The sequence below is a fragment of the Myotis myotis genome, unplaced genomic scaffold (assembly GCF_014108235.1).
Source record: "Myotis myotis isolate mMyoMyo1 unplaced genomic scaffold, mMyoMyo1.p scaffold_m19_p_17, whole genome shotgun sequence".
Classification (NCBI taxonomy): domain Eukaryota; kingdom Metazoa; phylum Chordata; class Mammalia; order Chiroptera; family Vespertilionidae; genus Myotis; species Myotis myotis.
This window is the reverse complement of record NW_023416321.1, coordinates 15,071,539-15,090,229: the sequence shown is the minus strand read 5'-3', so window position 1 is coordinate 15,090,229 and position 18,691 is coordinate 15,071,539. Positions and strand designations below refer to the sequence as shown.

The 18,691-nt window shown below is 43.6% G+C and overlaps 1 protein-coding gene across 2 annotated transcripts; it reads left to right on the top strand.

The window, feature by feature from the left end:
- Window positions 1–633: 633 nt before the first annotated feature.
- Window positions 634–9,203, top strand: G6PC (glucose-6-phosphatase catalytic subunit). 2 transcript variants are annotated; one of them, XM_036339692.1, is made up of 5 exons: window positions 634–746; window positions 3,358–3,467; window positions 5,552–5,657; window positions 6,232–6,347; window positions 7,522–9,203. In XM_036339692.1, exons 1-5 carry the CDS (start codon window positions 712–714, stop codon window positions 8,031–8,033), a joined length of 879 nt encoding a protein of 292 aa, XP_036195585.1. In that variant the 5' UTR covers window positions 634–711; the 3' UTR covers window positions 8,034–9,203. The 2 variants fall into 2 exon arrangements, with proteins under 2 accessions (XP_036195585.1, XP_036195584.1); XM_036339691.1 differs by having other exon boundaries at window positions 652–916.
- The last annotated feature ends 9,488 nt before the right edge of the window (window positions 9,204–18,691 follow it).

Below are 18,691 nucleotides of genomic sequence, written 5' to 3'. Positions count from 1 at the left end.
ACCCCAAAGGCCCAAACTTTAAGGACATTAAATAAATGAATTGATCAGGCATTCAAAGGTGATTATTTTCTGGCCCTGAGCTATAGAGCCACATGGGAAGAGGGTTTGAGCTCCCAAACCAGAGGCATTTCCTAGACCCTAATGCAGTTAAGAAAGGGCCAGCAAGGTGACAGTACCCAGTACAATAAAATGAACTACCTTCTAAATTAATAACTTAAAACCTGAATCACTAGGACTTCAAGACTTTTTCTTTGTTCCCAAATAAGCACAGTTGCAGACTTGGGAAATCAGGCATCTTTGCAAGAACCATAGTGATTTAGACTCTGTCCTGTGTCTCTGGCTGGGTTTCAGAGCCAGGAGGGCAGCCCCTGGCACTGTCGAGCAGCGTGCCAAAGTTAATAATTGGCCCTGTGGAGCACATGGCCGATCAGGCTGTTTTTGTGTGCCTGGTTTTCTATTTTACGTAAATCACCCTGAACATGTTTGCATCAACCTACTGATGATGCACCTTTGATCAATAGATTTTAGACAAAAGTGTTTTTTGAGTCCAAAGATCAGGGCTGGGTTGACCTGCAGGCTGGTTACAGGGTGTATAAAACGGGCAAGACGCAGGCTGATAGCAGAGTTATCACCACCAAGTCTGCAAGGGCTCAGCTGACGGCTTCCTGAGGGGCCAGGGAGTGAGCATGGAGGAAGGCATGAACGTCCTTCATGACTTTGGGATCCAGTCAACACGCTACCTCCAGGTGAATTACCAGGACTCCCAGGATTGGTTCATCCTGGTCTCTGTGATCGCAGACCTCAGGAATGCCTTCTATGTCCTCTTCCCCATCTGGTTCCATGTTCGAGAAGCTGTGGGCATCCAACTCCTCTGGGTAGCTGTGATTGGAGACTGGCTCAACCTCATCTTTAAGTGGTGAGTAAGAGCCAGGCAGAGAGGAGATCGGCAAGGAAGGAGGCTGGCATTCTCTCTGGAAATGTCTGTCTGTCCATCAGAAGTTGCCTTCTCCATGCAATTCAGGAAGCCACAGGTTCCTCCCCTCCTGACTCTCCATCTGTTACATAAAGAGAGAAGACAGAGAAAGCCCTGTCAGTGAGTTGAAGATACAGGAAAGGCTATTTCATATGGACGGAAGGCCAGCTGGACTTAGTGAAAAGTCTGGATTGTAGGCTATAAGCAAAGAAACACAGTTTTACTACTTGCAGCAGAATAGGCAACATACAGGTAGATGCATGACAGAAGAAAAATGATGCATGAAAAAAGTAATCATACAGATAATTTAAAAACCTGTTGTGTGGGGCAATGAGGAGGAATCCAGAGAACTGGGCTCCATCCAGGTTTTGTTCAGCCACCTATCAGCTGCATGTCCTGGGCAAGTCATAGCAACTCTCTGAGTTTCTGTTTTATAATCTGTAAACTTAGGTTATCTCTGGGACCTTATAATAATTATAGTTAACAGTTATCAAACATTTAGTATGTGCCAGGCCATGTGTCGAATGTTTTTCTGGAGGTGGTTACCATGTGACAGATGAAGAGAAGGTGCCTACCAGTGGTCGGCAAACTGCGGCTCTCGAGCCACATGAGGCTCTTTGGCCCCTTGAGTGTGGCTCTTCCTAAGCCTTAGGAGTACCCTAATTAAGTTAATAACAATGTACCTACCTATATAGTTTAAGTTTTAAAAATTTGGCTCTCAAAAGAAATTTCAATTGTTGTACTGTTGATATTTGGCTCTGTTGACTAATGAGTTTGCCAACCACTGGACTAGGCCAACATGGGTAGTAAATGTCAGAGGCAGGATTGACACTCAGGCAGGCTGGCTCCAGGGGCAAGGCTCTTAAGAACCATGGAATATCCAATGCTGATTAACTGACTCTTTCGGGGAAAGATGGGAGGTGGAAGAATCCCGATTTTAACATTTGCCAAATTCTACTGTTTATATATTCCCATTATAGCCACTTTCAAGCTACGGATGGGTTTGACTTGCGAAAATCCTGAATATTTTATAATTGTTAGCCAGCACCAGCTGACTTTAGCATATTACTGGTTTGGCTTCTCTTTCATCATCTAGAAAATGAAGAGTTGGACCAGCTCCCCTCTAAGCCCTTTACCATCTCTAAAACTATCTATTACTACTATCAGATGATTCTTACATCTCTTTCAACTCTAATAGTCTCTGGCCATAAACAGTAAAAGTCCTTTAGAATAGGGAAAAAAAAAGATTATTGGGCTCAGAAGCCCAAGGGATTCTGAAATTTCTATTGAAAAATCTAAGTGTTATCTGTAACATCCCCTATTAAAGAGCATGACCCTAAGCAATAAAAAGATAAATGGTTATTCCAAATATCTGATCTCAATTAAAGAGTGATGGATTTTCTCTGAGTTGGTGGAGGTGAGAGTTAGTGGTTGTCCCTGATTTGGGTGAGCAATCACTATTCCACCACCACAGGGAAAAGGAGGCCTCCAGCCGGACCTCTGACACCTATTTCCACAATAAAAGATCTAGGCCTTTTATTTTTTATTTTTTTGCTTTTTTTTAATATATTTTTTTTTATTGCTTAAAGTATTACAAAGGGTATTACAAATGCCTCCTTTTTTTCCCCCCCGCCCTTGACAATCCCCTGGCCTCCCCTAGGCCTTTTAAAAGGAAAGTGGCTTGGCCCTGGCCAGTGGGGCACAGTTGGCTGAAGCATCATCCCATGCACCGAAGGGTCGCATGTTGGATCCCAGCCGGGTGCACAAGGGAGGCAACGGGTGGATGTTTCTCCCTCACACCGATGTTTCTTTCTCTTTCCCTCTCCCTCTCTCTCTAAAGGGAGCATATTCTCAGGTGAGGATTAAGAAAAAAATAAATAAAACAAAAGGGCAGTGGTTTGTCTGAGATGTCCTCTTTCAAAGCAGAGGACACAGAGCAAGCACCCGAAGCTATGTATGCCTTTCAGAGAGTTATTCTGAGGCCTGAAGAAAGAGCAGAGGGGCCTGGTGGGATATGCAAATTTAAGTTGCGAACTGCAGTTCCAGATGCATCCTTCCAGGACAAATTTGTCTTGCGGTTTTAAGAAAAAGTCACCTAGCTGGCCATGAATATGGATCTTTGGATCTCAGGTTAATTTATTCCTGTTTTAATAAATAATAAATTCAAATAGTTGAAAATCCAAAAATTATATAAAGGACGTACCATACAAGTCCACCTCCCCCACCTCTTCCCAGCCACCCAGCTCACTTTCTTGGAGGTGGCCAATGTACCAGTTTAGGGTCACATGGATCTTCTTCTCAAGCTACTCTCCCTTCTCAAAGGTGTGAGCTTCTGGCAAAAGGGTTCCTTCCGTAACCTCGGCACGGGTTCTGCTTTTCCACAGGATTCTCTTTGGGCAGCGCCCGTACTGGTGGGTCCTGGACACAGACTACTACAGCAATACCTCTGCACCACTGATCAAGCAGTTCCCTGTCACCTGTGAGACTGGACCAGGTAGGAGTCCCACCCTCTGACAGACGGAAGCTGGGCGCACCTTGCTCATGTGGCCACCTATTAGCATTCGTTGTGGGTGAAGCTGTCTTTGAGGGGACATGAGGAGAGCCATTCCTTCCCACGTTTTCTCAGGGTCTTCAGTTTGATACAATTCCATTTTATTGATCTCAAGAAGGCCTTCCTGCATCTCATCTTGCTGCTGCTTTGGAAATCTGCCTGATGTTTCCAGAACCTTAATTACTAACCCAGAGAGGCAAGCACGCTCACGGGCAATGGGCTCATGAGAGTAAGTGCGTAAGTGTGCAATGGCCCTTTGCCAGGGAAAGGTTAAGCTCTAGAGGCCTGGTGCCCTGGCTGTCCTTCCCAGAGGCCTGGTCTGGCAGCTGTGTCCTCCTGAGCTGACCTATCAAGCCCACAACCTGCCAGTATTTGGCTAATTACAGCCATACTGCTACTGTTCAATCAAATGACAGCTTTTGTTTTTTAGTAGGTAATCAGAATATGCAAACCCTTCACTCATCTTAAGTCTCCCTTACCCTTAGGAAGGGTGCTGGCATTCTGTCCTCAGGGACCTACCCCTGACCCCCAAACTAGGGCACGGCCCATAGTTATTTATTCTTACAAACCCGTTGTTCACTTCAGACCATATGCATTCATTCAGGTGTTATTTATTGAGCACCTGCTCTGTGCCAGACACTGTTCTAGGAACTTGGAATACCTCAGTGAATAAAACAAAAATCTCTGCTCTCGTGGAGCTATTTGAATGGGGTGTGTGAGTGTGTGTGTGTGTGTGTGTGTGTGTAACACACAAATAAAATGTATAGAATATTGGAAGATGATAATTTAGAAGAGGAAGGAGGAGGAGGAAGTAGAGGGGAGGAGGAGAACAGAAAAGACAAGGCACCCTAGCTGGTTTGGCTCAGTGGATAGAGCATCAGCCTGCAAACTAAAGGGTCCCAGGTTCGATTCCAGCCAAGGGCACATGCCTAGGTTGCGAGCTCTCCCAGTCGGGGTGGGGTGCAGGGGGCAGCTAGTCAATGATTTCCTCTCATCATTGATGTTTCTATCTCTCTCTCCCTCTCCCTTCCTCTATGAAATCAATAAAAATATATTTTAAAAAAAGAAAAGAAAAGGCTTTGCCTATGGGGTTCCCTGGAAGCAGACTCAGGTGGAGAGCAGCATACAGGAGTTTGGCTTCTCTCAGGAGCAACACCGATGGGAGGAAGACTAAAGCCAACAGGGCAGAGGAGAAGTCTAGTGGTGATTCAGCCTCAGCCAGCTCCACAGGGAGCTCTGAGCTGAGGATGGCCCTTCAAAGTTGCCTGAATTGAGTCAAGAGGAACAGGCCCTTATATTTCCATGTAGACCAGTGACTGGGTACAGGCCAGCCCCAGGAAGAGGGTAATCCTGATCAAAATGGCTCTCTCAGCCGGAGAAGGCTGAGAGCTAAGGCCCATCTGTGATCATGCTTTCAACAGCTGGGAAAATAAGTCCTTCTGTCCAGAAAGGGATCTGAGTGGAGGCTGGCATACCTCAGGATCCTCTATGTCTCAGGGCAGAGGGATCAGGAATAGGGACCGGTTGCAGAATTAAATAGTGTGATCAAGGTAATACTCATTGAGACGTTGAGATCTGAGCAAAACCTTGAAGGAGGCAAGGGAATTAGCCAGTAAATTTCTGGAGGAAGGGTTGTGACCAGAAAGACTAACAATGCCACTACCCTGAGGTGGGAGCATGTTTACAGGAAAGCAATGAGGCAGGCATGCGCGGAGCAGAGGGCACAAGAGTGGAAGAGAGGTTATGGAGGGCTAATTAGATCCTTTGTGTATTCTCTAGACTGTATATAAGAACTGGGCCTTCTCTGGTTTTGCTCATCACTATACTCCCAGAGCCTAGCATAGTGCTGGGCCTGCAATAGGAGCTCAATAGAGACTTGTTAAATAGGTAACTAAATAGATAAATGAATGGATTGCATGATGGGTGGATGAATGGAAGGATGGATGGGTAGATGACACCCCCTAGCAGTCTCTGGGATGGAGACTTTCACCTTTAGTTCATTCATTCATCTCTTTCCTGCCCTTTAGGGAGTCCCTCCGGTCATGCCATGGGTACAGCAGGTGTTTACTATGTGATGGTCACATCCACCCTCTCTATCTTTCGGGGAAAGAAAAAGCCCACCTTCGGATTTAGGTAAGAACTCAGCCCTGGGTGTGGGTGGTGGAGAGCAGGGGGTGGCTTTCTCTGCAGCTGACACACCACTTGCTCTTCCTCACAACTCCCTAGCGGCTAGCCCATCCCACACTTTGGGTTGGTACTGATAAGAGCTGCAGCATGTCTGCTGAGTGTGAAGATTAGAGTCACAGAATGTTAGGGCTGGAAGAGACCCACAAGTGCACATCCTAATTTTACAGATAAGGAAACATGGTAAAGAGGCTTCTTGAGATCAGGTAGTTAGGTAGTGGCAGGATTTAAACAAAGACCCATTTCTGTACCAACCATAGAGTCTACATTAAAATGAACAGAGAAATGTAAGACATTCCTACTACAGGGAATTCTGGGTATGCGGCCATTGTGCAAATACATTCTCATACACAAGGGCTCACCACGTGCCACAGGCATCTTTGAGCTTGTGCGGACAGGCATTAATTTACAAGTATTCCACTGATGAACTAAGTTTGCCAGGCTTCAACACTCCTACTGAAGCTGTTCTCTTTGCTGAAGGATGTGTATCTGGGTTCTGTTATGGTTGCCTCTTCCATTGCAGGTGTTTGAACGTCGTTTTGTGGTTGGGATTCTGGGCCGTGCAGCTGAACGTCTGTCTGTCACGAATCTACCTTGCTGCTCATTTTCCCCATCAGGTGGTGGCTGGAGTCTTGTCAGGTATCGGCTGCTCTGGATCCCTCCCTTCCTCTCCCACGTATCCCATTTCTCCCTAATCAAGACAAAATCCCAGCATGCCAGCCATAGTCTGTGGTTATCAATGCTGTCAGCATTTTAGTGGGCTGAAAGTCAAGGGTAGGTCATTTAATATGATTAATTTCTATGGGAGTGCTCAGATCTACATTTAAGTGTGTTCCAGACAAGCTGCACCACACCAAATACTTACCCAATTAAGTTAGCTTGAAATCTCTGAGCATTTTACAATCTTTATTTCTTATTGATTTTCCATTGGGAGTGCCCCCTCGTTTAATTTTAAGGGAATCTCCCAAACTTAACAAATTAACACAGTGTCCTAGGAAAGCTCTTTATTTAAATAAATTCATTTGCAAACCTAAGAGATACATACTCACACTTGGTCATTTTCATAGGTTTAGAGTTTTTAATATTTGTGGTTTTTTTATATCCCGTTAATGAGGGGATTTAGGCTAAGTGTAGAAAGAATTTCTTGGCTTTGTGGAATATAAAACCTTAGGGCAATTGTGGATTTTTTCCTGGAGATCTGTAAGAGCAGAAAACAGTGCTGAGAACAAGAGAGACAATGAGTTCATGACAACTACAAAGTAACACAGCATCCAGTACTGGGTTCCATGTTTGAGAAGGAGCCTGGAAGCCATGTTACATGAAAGACCTGGGAATGTGTAGATGAGAGAGGAGAATAACTATCCTCAAATGTGTTAAAGAGGCTCTGGATTTACCACTTAAGCCCTGCAGAAAGAACTGAGACCAACAGATGGCATTAGAGGGGGACAGACTTCAGTCAGCTCAGCAAAAGAAGGAATGTTTTAATAATCAAATCCATTCCAAGAGGAAATGGGCTGCCCAAGTGGGAGTGAGCTCTCCACCCCCGAGGCTATTCAATGAGAGACATGAGGACCCCGCACAGGAAACAAGCAGGCAGTAGGAGGATGTATGGAACAAGACTCTTCCATCTGAAAGGGTCTATGGGTGAGGAAAGGCTGGAGCCACATACGGGAATAAACCAGGTGACCCTCTAATCTAGCACCTGTGATTTAATGGGTGACAGGTGACATGTCACCCATTGGGTCCCAACCCACCTCTAGCTGAAGGTCCAGAGTCTTTCCTATTTCTCACCGTCACTCTTTCTCCCGCTCAGGCATTGCTGTTGCTGAAACTTTCCGCCACATCCAGGGCATCTACAATGCCAGTCTCAAGAAGTATTTCCTCATTACCTTCTTCCTGTTCAGCTTTGCCATTGGATTTTACCTGCTGCTGAAGGGGCTGGGTGTAGACCTCCTGTGGACGCTAGAGAAAGCCAAGAGGTGGTGCGAGCGGCCAGAATGGGTTCACATCGACACCACGCCCTTTGCCAGCCTCCTGAAGAACCTGGGGACCCTCTTTGGCCTGGGGCTGGCTCTCAACTCCAGGATGTACAGGGAGAGCTGCAAGGGCCAACTCAGCAAGTGGGTCCCGTTCCGCCTCGGCTGCATCGTGGCCTCCCTCATCCTCCTGCACCTCTTTGACTCTTTGAAACCCCCATCCCAAGTCGAGATGATCTTCTACGTCCTGTCCTTCTGCAAAAGTGCAGCAGTGCCCCTGGCATCTGTCAGTCTCATCCCCTGCTGCCTTGCCCGGCTCCTGGGCCAGTCAGACAAGAAGTCTTTGTAAGGAAGGTGGAAACTTCAGTATTTAAAGTCAATGACTGAGCTGAGGATTGAGGGCAACCAGCGTCTCGCGCCAGCCCACTTGAGGCCAGAAGTGCCTGAGTCAGCTTGAGTGACCCCCTTCCTCCTATGCAATTCTAATTGTATTGGGGGATGTTTTTTAAAAAACAAAAAACAAAAAAACTAGTAAGGGTATTTGAGAAAGCCTTGTCTGTTAGAAGTCGGGTAGTTCTGGGTTTCCCCCCCGAAGACTTACTCATTCTTCTGTCAGATATACAAAAGTCAGACTTCCAGGTAGGGGGACAGCTCTCGGTCCCAGGCTGGGAATCCCACCTGAGAATGCTCTACCCAGGCTCATTCTTATCCAGAAAAGGAGAAAAGAGAAGTGGATTTGATAGGAAAGGAAGGATGGATTAAGGAGGACTTTTTAGCATCTTGAATATCATGCAAATTATGTCAAACAATACCTAAATGGCTTTGGTTGTACTTAAACCTTTAGGTGAGGGACTCTCAATAGTAGGGGACCAACCTGAAGTGTAATTAATAGGCGGCTAGTGGGGTAATTCTGCATCTTGTATTTTTCTATTATGTAGCTGTGGTCATTGTATTGACCAGGATTTCTGAGTGGCTGCAGTGACCTAGATTTGTACTAAGTCAGAGCATTCAGGCATAGTCAAGCTTCTCCTCTGTCACCCTAGAACTTCCTCCTTATTAGCCTAGCTCTGCTTTCCCCAGAATTTTCCACTGGCTCCACACCCGCCCTGCTGGAGACTCAGATGCCTAAAGGTGACTGTGGTGGAGCTTTCTGTTTCAGCTAAGCCCTGAAATCTTGGGCAAAAGGGTAAGGAGAGGCAAGGATTCCCCTCTCCAGAAGGTCACTCCGATGTTACTATTGATTCCTGCGGGTACCCATGACTCCTGTCTCTATCCCACGCCAACCAAGAGCACATTCTTGGAGGGAAAGCCTCCTTGCCTGTCCTCCAGTGTCAGCTGGTTTGCAGAATATGTCCTAGAAAAAAAATGCTGAAGTCTATTTATTTGAGAGTCCTTGTTTTTGCTACTAGTTATGTAGTTCGCCATATATTATCATTCACACCAACCTTCCTGGTCATAACATCTTTGAAAAGAAAAATATATATGTGCAGTATTTTATTAAAAACAACATTTTATTTAAGAATGAAGTCTTGTTGATTACTACATTTTAGATACAATGAGATCTGAAGGTTCTAATTCTGGCTCAGCTAAATTTCTAGCTCTTTACTTTATCTCCCTAAACAAATAATTTAGTTTCTGTGTACCTATGTTTTCCCCTTCAAGGAAAAAAAAAGGTGCTTTCTCTTGAGTTGGCCAGGAGCCCCAGTAGAGTTAGGGAGACTTATGAAGTGTCCATGGGCCACAGGTAGAGTTGAGCACAACACAGGCACAATATCATTGGCTAAGACTGAACATTCCTTACCAGACCACAGGTCAGCAGGAGTTGCTCTATGGGTCAAACCACCACTTGAGGGCAGACAGGCAGGGTCATTACCAAACTAAACAGTCACGGAATGTAAGTTGTAGCAGGAGAACAAGACTGGGCAGGCTGGAATGCATGACCCTGTGTCAGCAAGGTTCGGGGTTATAGTTAAAGAAAGTCTGAACAGGACAGGTCATGGCACCAAGGAACACTCAAGGGAGCTATTGCAAGTTTCTCTATGGAGTGATTTCTTTCACCCTGGATGTCCTGAGGCTGAGATCTGCTCACTCACCTCAAAACTTTGAACTGTATTTATTTGGGGGAAGTTGAGTTCCCCTCCTGGATCTGTTTGTTTATGTGTTTGAACCAGGCCCTAAGAGACTGTAATGGTCTCACCAAGGGAGAAGGGAAATGGTCTTGTTATGTCTGAACTGAACCCCACTGCTTAGGCAGAGACCTCATCCTGGATGACTTATTTGCTCTCAGGGACCCAGTCCAGGTTCCTTGCAATGGGATTCTGGCAGAAAGTAAATAGTGCCCCTACCCCAACAGTTGGTGAAGTTGATAAAGATCGTGATAGCAGATAAAATTTATCGAGTACTTACTATATGCCAGACTCTGTTCTATGCATTTTATCTATTTATACAATTAACTCACTTAATTCTCCAGACATCTCTGTGCTATAATTTACCCTCATATTACATATAAATAGACATAGAGGGGTTATGTGTCTTGCCCAGAATGGTGAAGCCAGTTTAAAAACCAGGCAGTCTGACTCAGAGTCCATGCCCCACCCTCCACCTGCCTCACCCCCATACCCTACCGATGTCAGTAAAATTGGCAGCTGTATCAAACTATCTTTCAGATACCAGATATGACTCTCTTTTTTTTCTTTTTGTTAATCCCCACCCAGAGGATATTTTTTCCATTGATTTTTAAGAGAGAGTGGGAGGGAGGGGGAAAGACAGAGAGAAACACTCATGTGAGAGCAACACATCGATTGGTTGCCTCCTGCACGTGCCCCAATTGAGGCTAAGATCGAGCCTGCAACTGAGGTATGTACCCTTGACTGGAATCAAACCTGTAGCCTTCAGTCCACTAGTTGATGCTCTAGCCACTGAGCCACACTGGCTAGGGCCAGATATGATTCTTCATTCAAACCATGGGAAATCTGATTTCTTGTAGGCAAAGGACATTATAAAACTTAGAATGATCCTCCCAGTGGGCTACTACTCGTTTCTAAGATGCCATATTTTAAAGGTATTTAATAAAATAACTATTAGAGCAGGCATAACCATGTTAGTTTAACAGCAGTGCTAAAAACAATTTTTTAGCTCTTCGCTTTCTCTCTTTCAAGAAAGAGATTAAAAGTCTTGCTCAGACTATCTGGGTCAAACAGTAAGGTAACTTACTTCTTATTTTTACAATCAAGATAGAGTGAGAAGATGGAATTACCACAAAGAACTGTTGGTATGAAGCCATATGCAGAGGTAGAAAATAGAGACACTGCGGAAGCTTGTTTAGATCAGAGACTCCACAAATACAAGATTGCTACCTTTTATTGGAATGGGCAGAGTCTAGAAATGGACAGACCTACGGGCTTAGAATTTATAATGGGTAAAGGCCAGAAAGGGAGTCAGCTCATGATCAACTAAAGATATAGCCATTGTATTAGCACATTTTGATCACTGATCTCTCCCCAAGTTACAGAGGTAGGTTTACTTTTAAAGTGACTTGTGAATCCTCAGGGTGGAAATAAGTGTAAGTGACCAATGACAGTTATAAACCAAGGTTCATGGCATGTTATAACATAATTTGCTAGATTGTTCTGGCAGTCTAACAGTTTTGAGGAGGTGGGTTGGGGTTGATACACACACACACACACACACACACACACACACACACACACCAATTGTATTACTGCCCTGGGAAAACAGACCCATTAAGAAAGTGCAGCCAAGACCGGTTTGGCTCAGTGGATAGAGCGTCGGCCTGCGGACTGAAGGGTCCCGGGTTCGGTTCCGGTCAAGGGCATGTACCTGGGTTGCAGGCACATCCCCAGTAGGAGATGTGCAGGAGGCAGCTGATCGATGTTTCTCTCTCATCGATGTTTCTAACTCTCTATCCCTCTCCCTTCCTCTCTGTAAAAAATCAATAAAAAAAAATATATATATATATATATAAAAAAAAAAAAGAATTTAAAAAAAAAAAAAAAGAAAGTGCAACTTCTGCTCTCCAGGCTAATGCTGCTGCACCACAGGTTTAAGGCTCTTGTGTTTGCTTTTGTACTTTAACAAAATTGATATAGCTTTTTAAAAATTGTTAACAACTTTTTTGAGGTGTAATTTACAGACCATACAATTTATCCATTTAAAGTGTGCAATTCAATGGCTTTTTGTATATTCAGAGAACTGTACAACCATCACCACAAATCAATTTTAGAACATTTTTGTCACTCCATAAAGAAACCCCATACCCATTAGAAGTCACCTCCATTTCACCCCAACCCACCCAGCCCTAGGCAACCACCAGTCTATTTTTTGTCTCATAGATTTACCTATTCTAGACATTTCATATGAATGGAATCATGCAATATGTGACCTTTTGTGACTGGCTTCTTTCACTTAGCATAATGTTTTCAAGGATCATTCATGTTGTAACATGTATTAATACTTCATTTCTTTTTATAGTCAAACAATATTCCATTGTAAGGATGTAATAAATTTTGTTTACCTGTTCATTAGTTGATGGATATTTGGATTGTCTCCACTTTGGGCTATAATAAATAATACTGCTATGAACATTTGTGTACAAATTTTTGTGTGGAACTATGATTTCACCTCTCTTGCATATATATATATATACCTAGGAGTGGAATTGCTGAGTCATATAGTAACTCTGTTTAACCTTTTAAGGAACTGTCAGACTGTTTTTCCAAAGGCTTAGTAAGAAAGTTTTACAGTATTTCTGGTTTTGCCATCTCTTTGGATTTCCTAAGGTCATACCCTGAATTATATCTTTGTCTAATTCTTTTCCTTAAAGAATTTTAAAGCAAGATTGATCAGGTGATCAGATTTTAACAAAGAAATGTCAATGGGCTCCTCCTACTTTTGTCGGCAATGGCTTTATTGTTCCAGTATGCATTCCAAGAGCATTTTGCTTGAAGACATATCTGGATATCTGAAGTTCTGGCCCTGATCAATTGACTAGTGGTAACCTGTCAAAATTTGCTGACTTGTTTCCTTGAAAACCATTACTTTAGCTGCTGAATTATTAACACTTATTGATTTTTCTCTGTAGTAATTGCAGAACTAGGATAGTTGCCTTTAAGGTTTGTATGTGTAAATAAAATAGGACAATATTATTTGTAACCAAGTGATTTTCTAGAGCCTCTTGAGAATGGAAAACCTTTGGCCAAATAGCCTTCTGATGATGTTAAGGAAAGAATCAACTAGAAATAGTACAAAGAAGCAGTCAACAAAAGCCACTTCCATTAGAGAACCAAAAACCTAATGAATCTAGAAGAGAAATTAGAAGTTGTCCAGTCCAGTGATGGGCAATCCAAAGCCCAAAATCTAATTTCAGAGTGAAAGATGAAAGCGCTGCTGCTGGGTTGTTACTTCCCAATAAAAAGAAAAAAAAGTCTACGAATATTTTTATTTTTCCTGAATTGACCCCTTTGTTTAAGTTGCTCACTATTCATTCTGTTCAAAAATTGTTTTCATTTCACAGAGTCAGAAATTAAGGCCTTAGCTCCTCTATGTCACATAAGTAAGTGTCCCCAGGTCTCGTGATTCTTAACAGAGAGCAGTCACCCTTTGCCTGTCTCCAGCGTTTGCCTGGGCTGCTATGTCGACATGAAGCTGCTGAGACAGAAGGGAAAGACATAAGCAGACACTGAACCGCTTATTTGAACCAGATCCAGAGTTTGTGAACCAAATTAAAGCCACGGCGAGAATAACTATGCAAGGCGGCCTGTTCCTAATTATGTTATGTGCTCGGCACTTCTTTTGCTTTCATAAATCTTTCCAGGGCAGAAATGTAGCTACAAGAAGAAACAACTTGGTGTTTTTATGTGTTTTTGTGTGTGTGTGTGTGTGTGTGTGTGTGTGTGTGTGTTTAGCATGAGGTTAGTTTTCCAGCCAGAAAATTTTCAATGCTTTCTTTATGCCGTCTTCTCTCTCTCTTCTTTCGCTCTTCGAGTTCCTCAGTCATTGCCCTCAGATCAGCTCAACTCACTTCAGTGTTTGAAAACTGGTAGAACTCTACTCATTCTGCTCCATCACAGAACTGGGGATCTGATCCTTTAGTAGCTGCATGACTTTCTATCCAAAGGCAAACAGACTGAAAATCTAATTCCTTTCTCCTCCGTTGTGAACAGTTTGGCACTCCTTGGTGAGAGCATGCCATCACAATTTCATCTCTCCACCTCCATCTTTCACTCTGATCTCCTCCTTCAACACCAGCCCATTGGCAACATGCCTGATCCCTGTGTGATCACCCCAGTAATGAACTCAAGTGAGCCTGTTTTTGTTGTTGTTAATCCTCACCTGAGGATATTTTTTCCCATTGAATTTTTTTTAGAGTGGAAGTGGGGGGAGAGGAGAGAGAGAAACATCAATGTGAGAGAGACATTGATTCGTTGCCTCCCCCAACCAGGGCCGGGGATCAAACCTGCAAACCAGGTATGTGCCCATGACCAGGAATTAAACCAGAGACCCTTTGGTCTTTGGGCCAATGCTCCAACCACTGAGCCAAACCAGCCAGAACTCAAGTCAGTCTTTTGAGAGATGTAATTTGGCTTAATTGATTTGATAACCCAAGTGGCATAAGTCAATTTCTTTGGGTCATGTCTTTAGGCTGCCAAAGCCCTCCTAACCAGGCCACTCCCCCTCCCCCCAAATACAGTCAATACAATGGGATGACAATGGCATCAACTTTCCCTACAGGCTGTAGTGATACCACCACGGACACGCTACACCAAAGCCTCCAAAAAGTTCCTTCGTTTCAAAAGCCTTAGGTGAGGCCCTGGATCCTAACAGGTATCAGAGCTGATTCAGGAAAAGCTGATTCAGCAACCCCAGTCTTTGATCTGTTTCTCAAAGCTTTGTCAGCAGGTTTGCTAGTTACAGTGGCTGTCAAACTGTTATCTCCAGAACTATGCCCTTTCTCGTTTTCTATCTATAGTGCTCTGCACAACTACACAACATGCTTCTAAGAACTTCCAAAGGTCAAATGACCCCAAACATAATGACTGGTGAGTTCATTCCCCAAACTGAGGGGTGGTTGAGCTCAATCCACTTCAAGAAAAATAGCCGAAACTGGTTTGGCTCAGTGGATAGAGCGTCGGCCTGCGGACTGAAAGGTCCCAGGTTCGATTCCGGTCAAGGGCATGTACCTCGGTTGCGGGCACATCCCCAGTAGGAGATGTGCAGGAGGTGGCTGATCGATGTTTCTCTCCCATCGATGTTTCTAACTCTCTATCTCTCTCTTCCTTCCTCTCTGTAAAAAAATCAATAAAATATATTAAAAAAAAGAAAAAAAGAAAAAGAAAACACCTGGGGAGGGTTCTGCCCACTTTGGGCTCCTCCACCTGAAAGAGTTCAAGATTTGCAATTAGTTCCAGGTATTCTTTGGGGATACCTTCAAAACTCAATCCTGTAGGAAGATTAATTGGGGGAAATGAATTTGAGGAAAAATAAGAAAGTGCTGGAAAAGAGCTTGGTGAGGGGAAGAGTTGGGCACGAAAACAGGTTTCCCTCAAATGTTATTCGGAGCTGAACCTTCTGGGAAGCCCAGGTCAGAGAAGATGAAGTTGGACTGTTCCATTCTCTTCACAGGTAGGGGAGATTCTCATACTACTGCCAAAACACTATCATTTCCACACAAAATATCTAACGAAGAAATGGTTCTCAAGTGAGGGCAATTTTGCCTTTCGGGTGACATCTGGCAATGTCAGGAGACATTTTGGGTTGTCATGGCTGGAGGGGTGCTACAGGTATCTAGGAGGTAGAGGCCACGCAAGCTGCTAAACATCCTACAATGCACAGCTCCCCACAACACAGAATTATCCTGCTCGAAATGATAATAGTGCCAGGACTGAGAAACCCAGTAACCAACCAGAGAGGAGAATCATCACAATTTACCTAAAATAATTTTCTTCCAGTGACTGTTTTTCAACGCAGCAACTGCTGTGCAAATGGGTCCTCTGTTCTGCCAGAAGCTTTCCCTCCAACGAGGTCAACTTGTTAAAGTAACTGGAGTCGTTGCCTCTGGGTTGATAGGAGTTAAAAGCACTCTCACCTCTTGGCCTTTTGTAGAGATTCTGAAGCTGAATGTGTTAGGAAGCATCCACAGATGTGGACCTCATTAAATCCAGGATAAAATGTGTGAAGGACTGAGAATTGTAGATAAAGAGTTAGGGGAACTGGGGCGGAGACTGGCAAGGAGCCCCTATTGTAAGAGTTTGGTAGACAAACTGCCCTCCCCTCCCCAAAGGCTCTGGATAGAGTTAACATTGTTGTTAAATCACCAGGGAGAGGAATGAATAAAACTAAACATATCCTTAGATGAACAAACAAAGAGCGTAGTTAAGACACACTGCAAAACACCAGCGTACTCCCCCTGAGCCTAGACTTGACTTCTTTGGAGAAGGCATGAGATGAGGTCTAACTGTTAGTACAAACTCCTGCTTTGATTTCTGTTACTGGCTGACAGAAAAGCCTAATTTGATTGGCTTTTCCTTCAGCCAAGTTAAAGTTGAGAAAGGAAAAAAAAAAGTCCCAGACGAGATAGCCTTCTGGTGATGATGTTAAGGTAAGGATTCACTAGAAAACTGACTTTAAATGCTGTGTAGACTTGGATAATAGTTTATTCCGATGAATGTTTCCTTGCGTTCTAGTTGTTAAATATTAACCCATACCCAACATATATTGTTTTAAAAATATTCTATATACCCTTAACTTGCCACAAATATCCATCCATCTTTTTCCTATTTTTTACAGCTCCTTGATTTAATGTCCTTTTAGTTCTTAATATGGCTGTCCAATTTCCTATTCTGAACTCTTGTTTCTAGTTGTTCTGTTGTGGTTATTTTTAAGAAGTATGACTCAGTCTGTAGGCCTGACTGTAATAGTAATTAAAGAGCCGGCGTGGCTCAGTGGATAGAGTTGTCAGCCTGCGGACAAAAGGGTCCCCAGTTAGATTCCAGTCAAGGGCACATGCCTTGATTGCACACTCTCACATCGATATTTCTGTCTTTCCCTCTCTCTTCCATTCTCTCTAAAAATCAGTGGGAAAATATCCTCAGGTGAGGATTTTTTTTTTTAAGTTTAAAATAAAACTTTTTGTACATGTTTCTTTGGCATCTCTGATATATTCTGGCCTCTGGAACCTAATTTCCTCCTCTCTGCCCATTTACACAACAGTCTGTGCCGCTGGGCGGGTATTGGTAAGCCCTGGGCAAGGTCTGAGGATTGCTCTGCCAGAGAACAGCAGACTGACTCCAAACCGGCTGTAATCACAGCGTGTCTTTCCTGCAGCTCCAACCTTTTCTTGGTGTCTCTAGATTTTGAGGCTACAGTGATGCTTCCCCACAGCCTTGGCACGTAACTATGAAGACTTTTTGCTGCAAAACAAGACCCGCTGGTCTACTTTCTATGCTCAAATAGTTGTTTTAGGCTCAAAATGGTCAGACCCTGGAGTGTGTTGCAATAGATATTGTAACTCACAAGCAACTTTACGAACGAGGCATCAAACTCAACTCTAAACTACATTTTCCTTCCCTCAAAAGTCACTTCCAAATTTTTTTGGGCGCAACACAAATTTGACATAGTTGAAAACTTCCTGTTTGGTGTACTTGTCACTTCAAATACTTTAATCTACACATTCCCTAGAGCCAGCAGAGACTACATTCCTGTCATTTAAAATAGTTCACTGGGGTTTCCTTATGTCACTACTATACCATAACTTGCCCAAGTCATTCCCTTATTTGGCATTTGGCTGATTTCCAATTCTTCACTCCTATAAATAGCAGCACATGAACATCTTTGCACAAATTACATATTTTTCCCTTTTGGGTTATTTCCTTGGGGTATATTCCCAAAACTGGTATTAGTGGGTCAAAGGTTTGAAAAGTTTCCTAGCTCTTGTTACCCACTGCCAGAATAGTCTCTAGGCGGACTGTGGCATCTTTGAGCATTTCAAACGTTTAACTGGGTTTCCCACGACATACAAGACTAACTTTCCTCTTCTCTTCTTGCATAATCTTCAGCAGGGGAGGGAGTTACAAAATTTCAAATAAATCAAGAACAAAGACAGAAGCACTCCTTCTATAGCTAGAGACGAGCTTTTTTAGGCTAACTTGAGAAAATGCAACCCCACCAATGCTGGGATGAAATAGCTGTATTCCAGGCAGAATAGAAAATGACACCCAAGGTCTGTGTAGTTGTGTCAGCTGATGATATCTGAGGCTGGGATAGTATCAGGGAGATTGCAAAGCTGCAAGTGCTGAGTGCTCAGGAAGACATGGTAAAAAGGGTGGGGAGAGAGGTCCAAAATGGCATTGCTGCCTTTGGGGTGATGGCACCAGCAGCGAGAGAAATGCACTGGTTCTATGCTTTGAGATTCAGGCTATCCACCATTGGGAGGTGACTTCTAAGAACTGCGAATACTGAGGAACCTTGGTCTTCTTGGTTTAAGAATCAAGATCAAAACGAAACAAAAATAACCCACGGAGTCATCCTGACCATCTGCTTCCTTGAGCTACTAATAGTGATGATGATGATGATGATGATGATGACAATGGTGATGATGGTGATGGTGATGATCAACATGTACTAAGTACTTACTGTGTGCCTGTCACTTTTCTTTAATTGATTTATGATAGAAAGAGAGAGGAAGGGACAGATAAAGAGACATCAATTTCTTGTTTCACATATTTATGCATTCATTGGCTACTTCTTGTATATGACCTGACTGGGGATCGAACCCACAACCATGGCATATCAGGATGACTCTAACCAGCTGAGCTACCCGGCCAGGGCTGTGCTTGGCCTTTTCTAAAGGCTTCACACAAATAACTCATTTCATTCCCCAACAACCATTGTTATCCCCTCTTTACAGATGAAGAAACAGAATCAGAAAGCTAAGAAACTTCCTCAAGGTCACAGAGCTAGTAAGTGTGTGAGCCAGATTCAAACCAAGTC

Excerpts from the sequence above, each read along its gene's own strand:
- G6PC (XM_036339691.1), top strand. The coding sequence starts at position 687 with ATGGAGGAAGGCATGAACGTCCTTCATGACTTTGGGATCCAGTCAACA. Across the intron at positions 5,658-6,231 it reads AAGCCCACCTTCGGATTTAG|GTGTTTGAACGTCGTTTTGT; the intron begins GTAAGAACTCAG and ends CTTCCATTGCAG. Across the intron at positions 6,348-7,521 it reads GGTGGCTGGAGTCTTGTCAG|GCATTGCTGTTGCTGAAACT; the intron begins GTATCGGCTGCT and ends TCTCCCGCTCAG.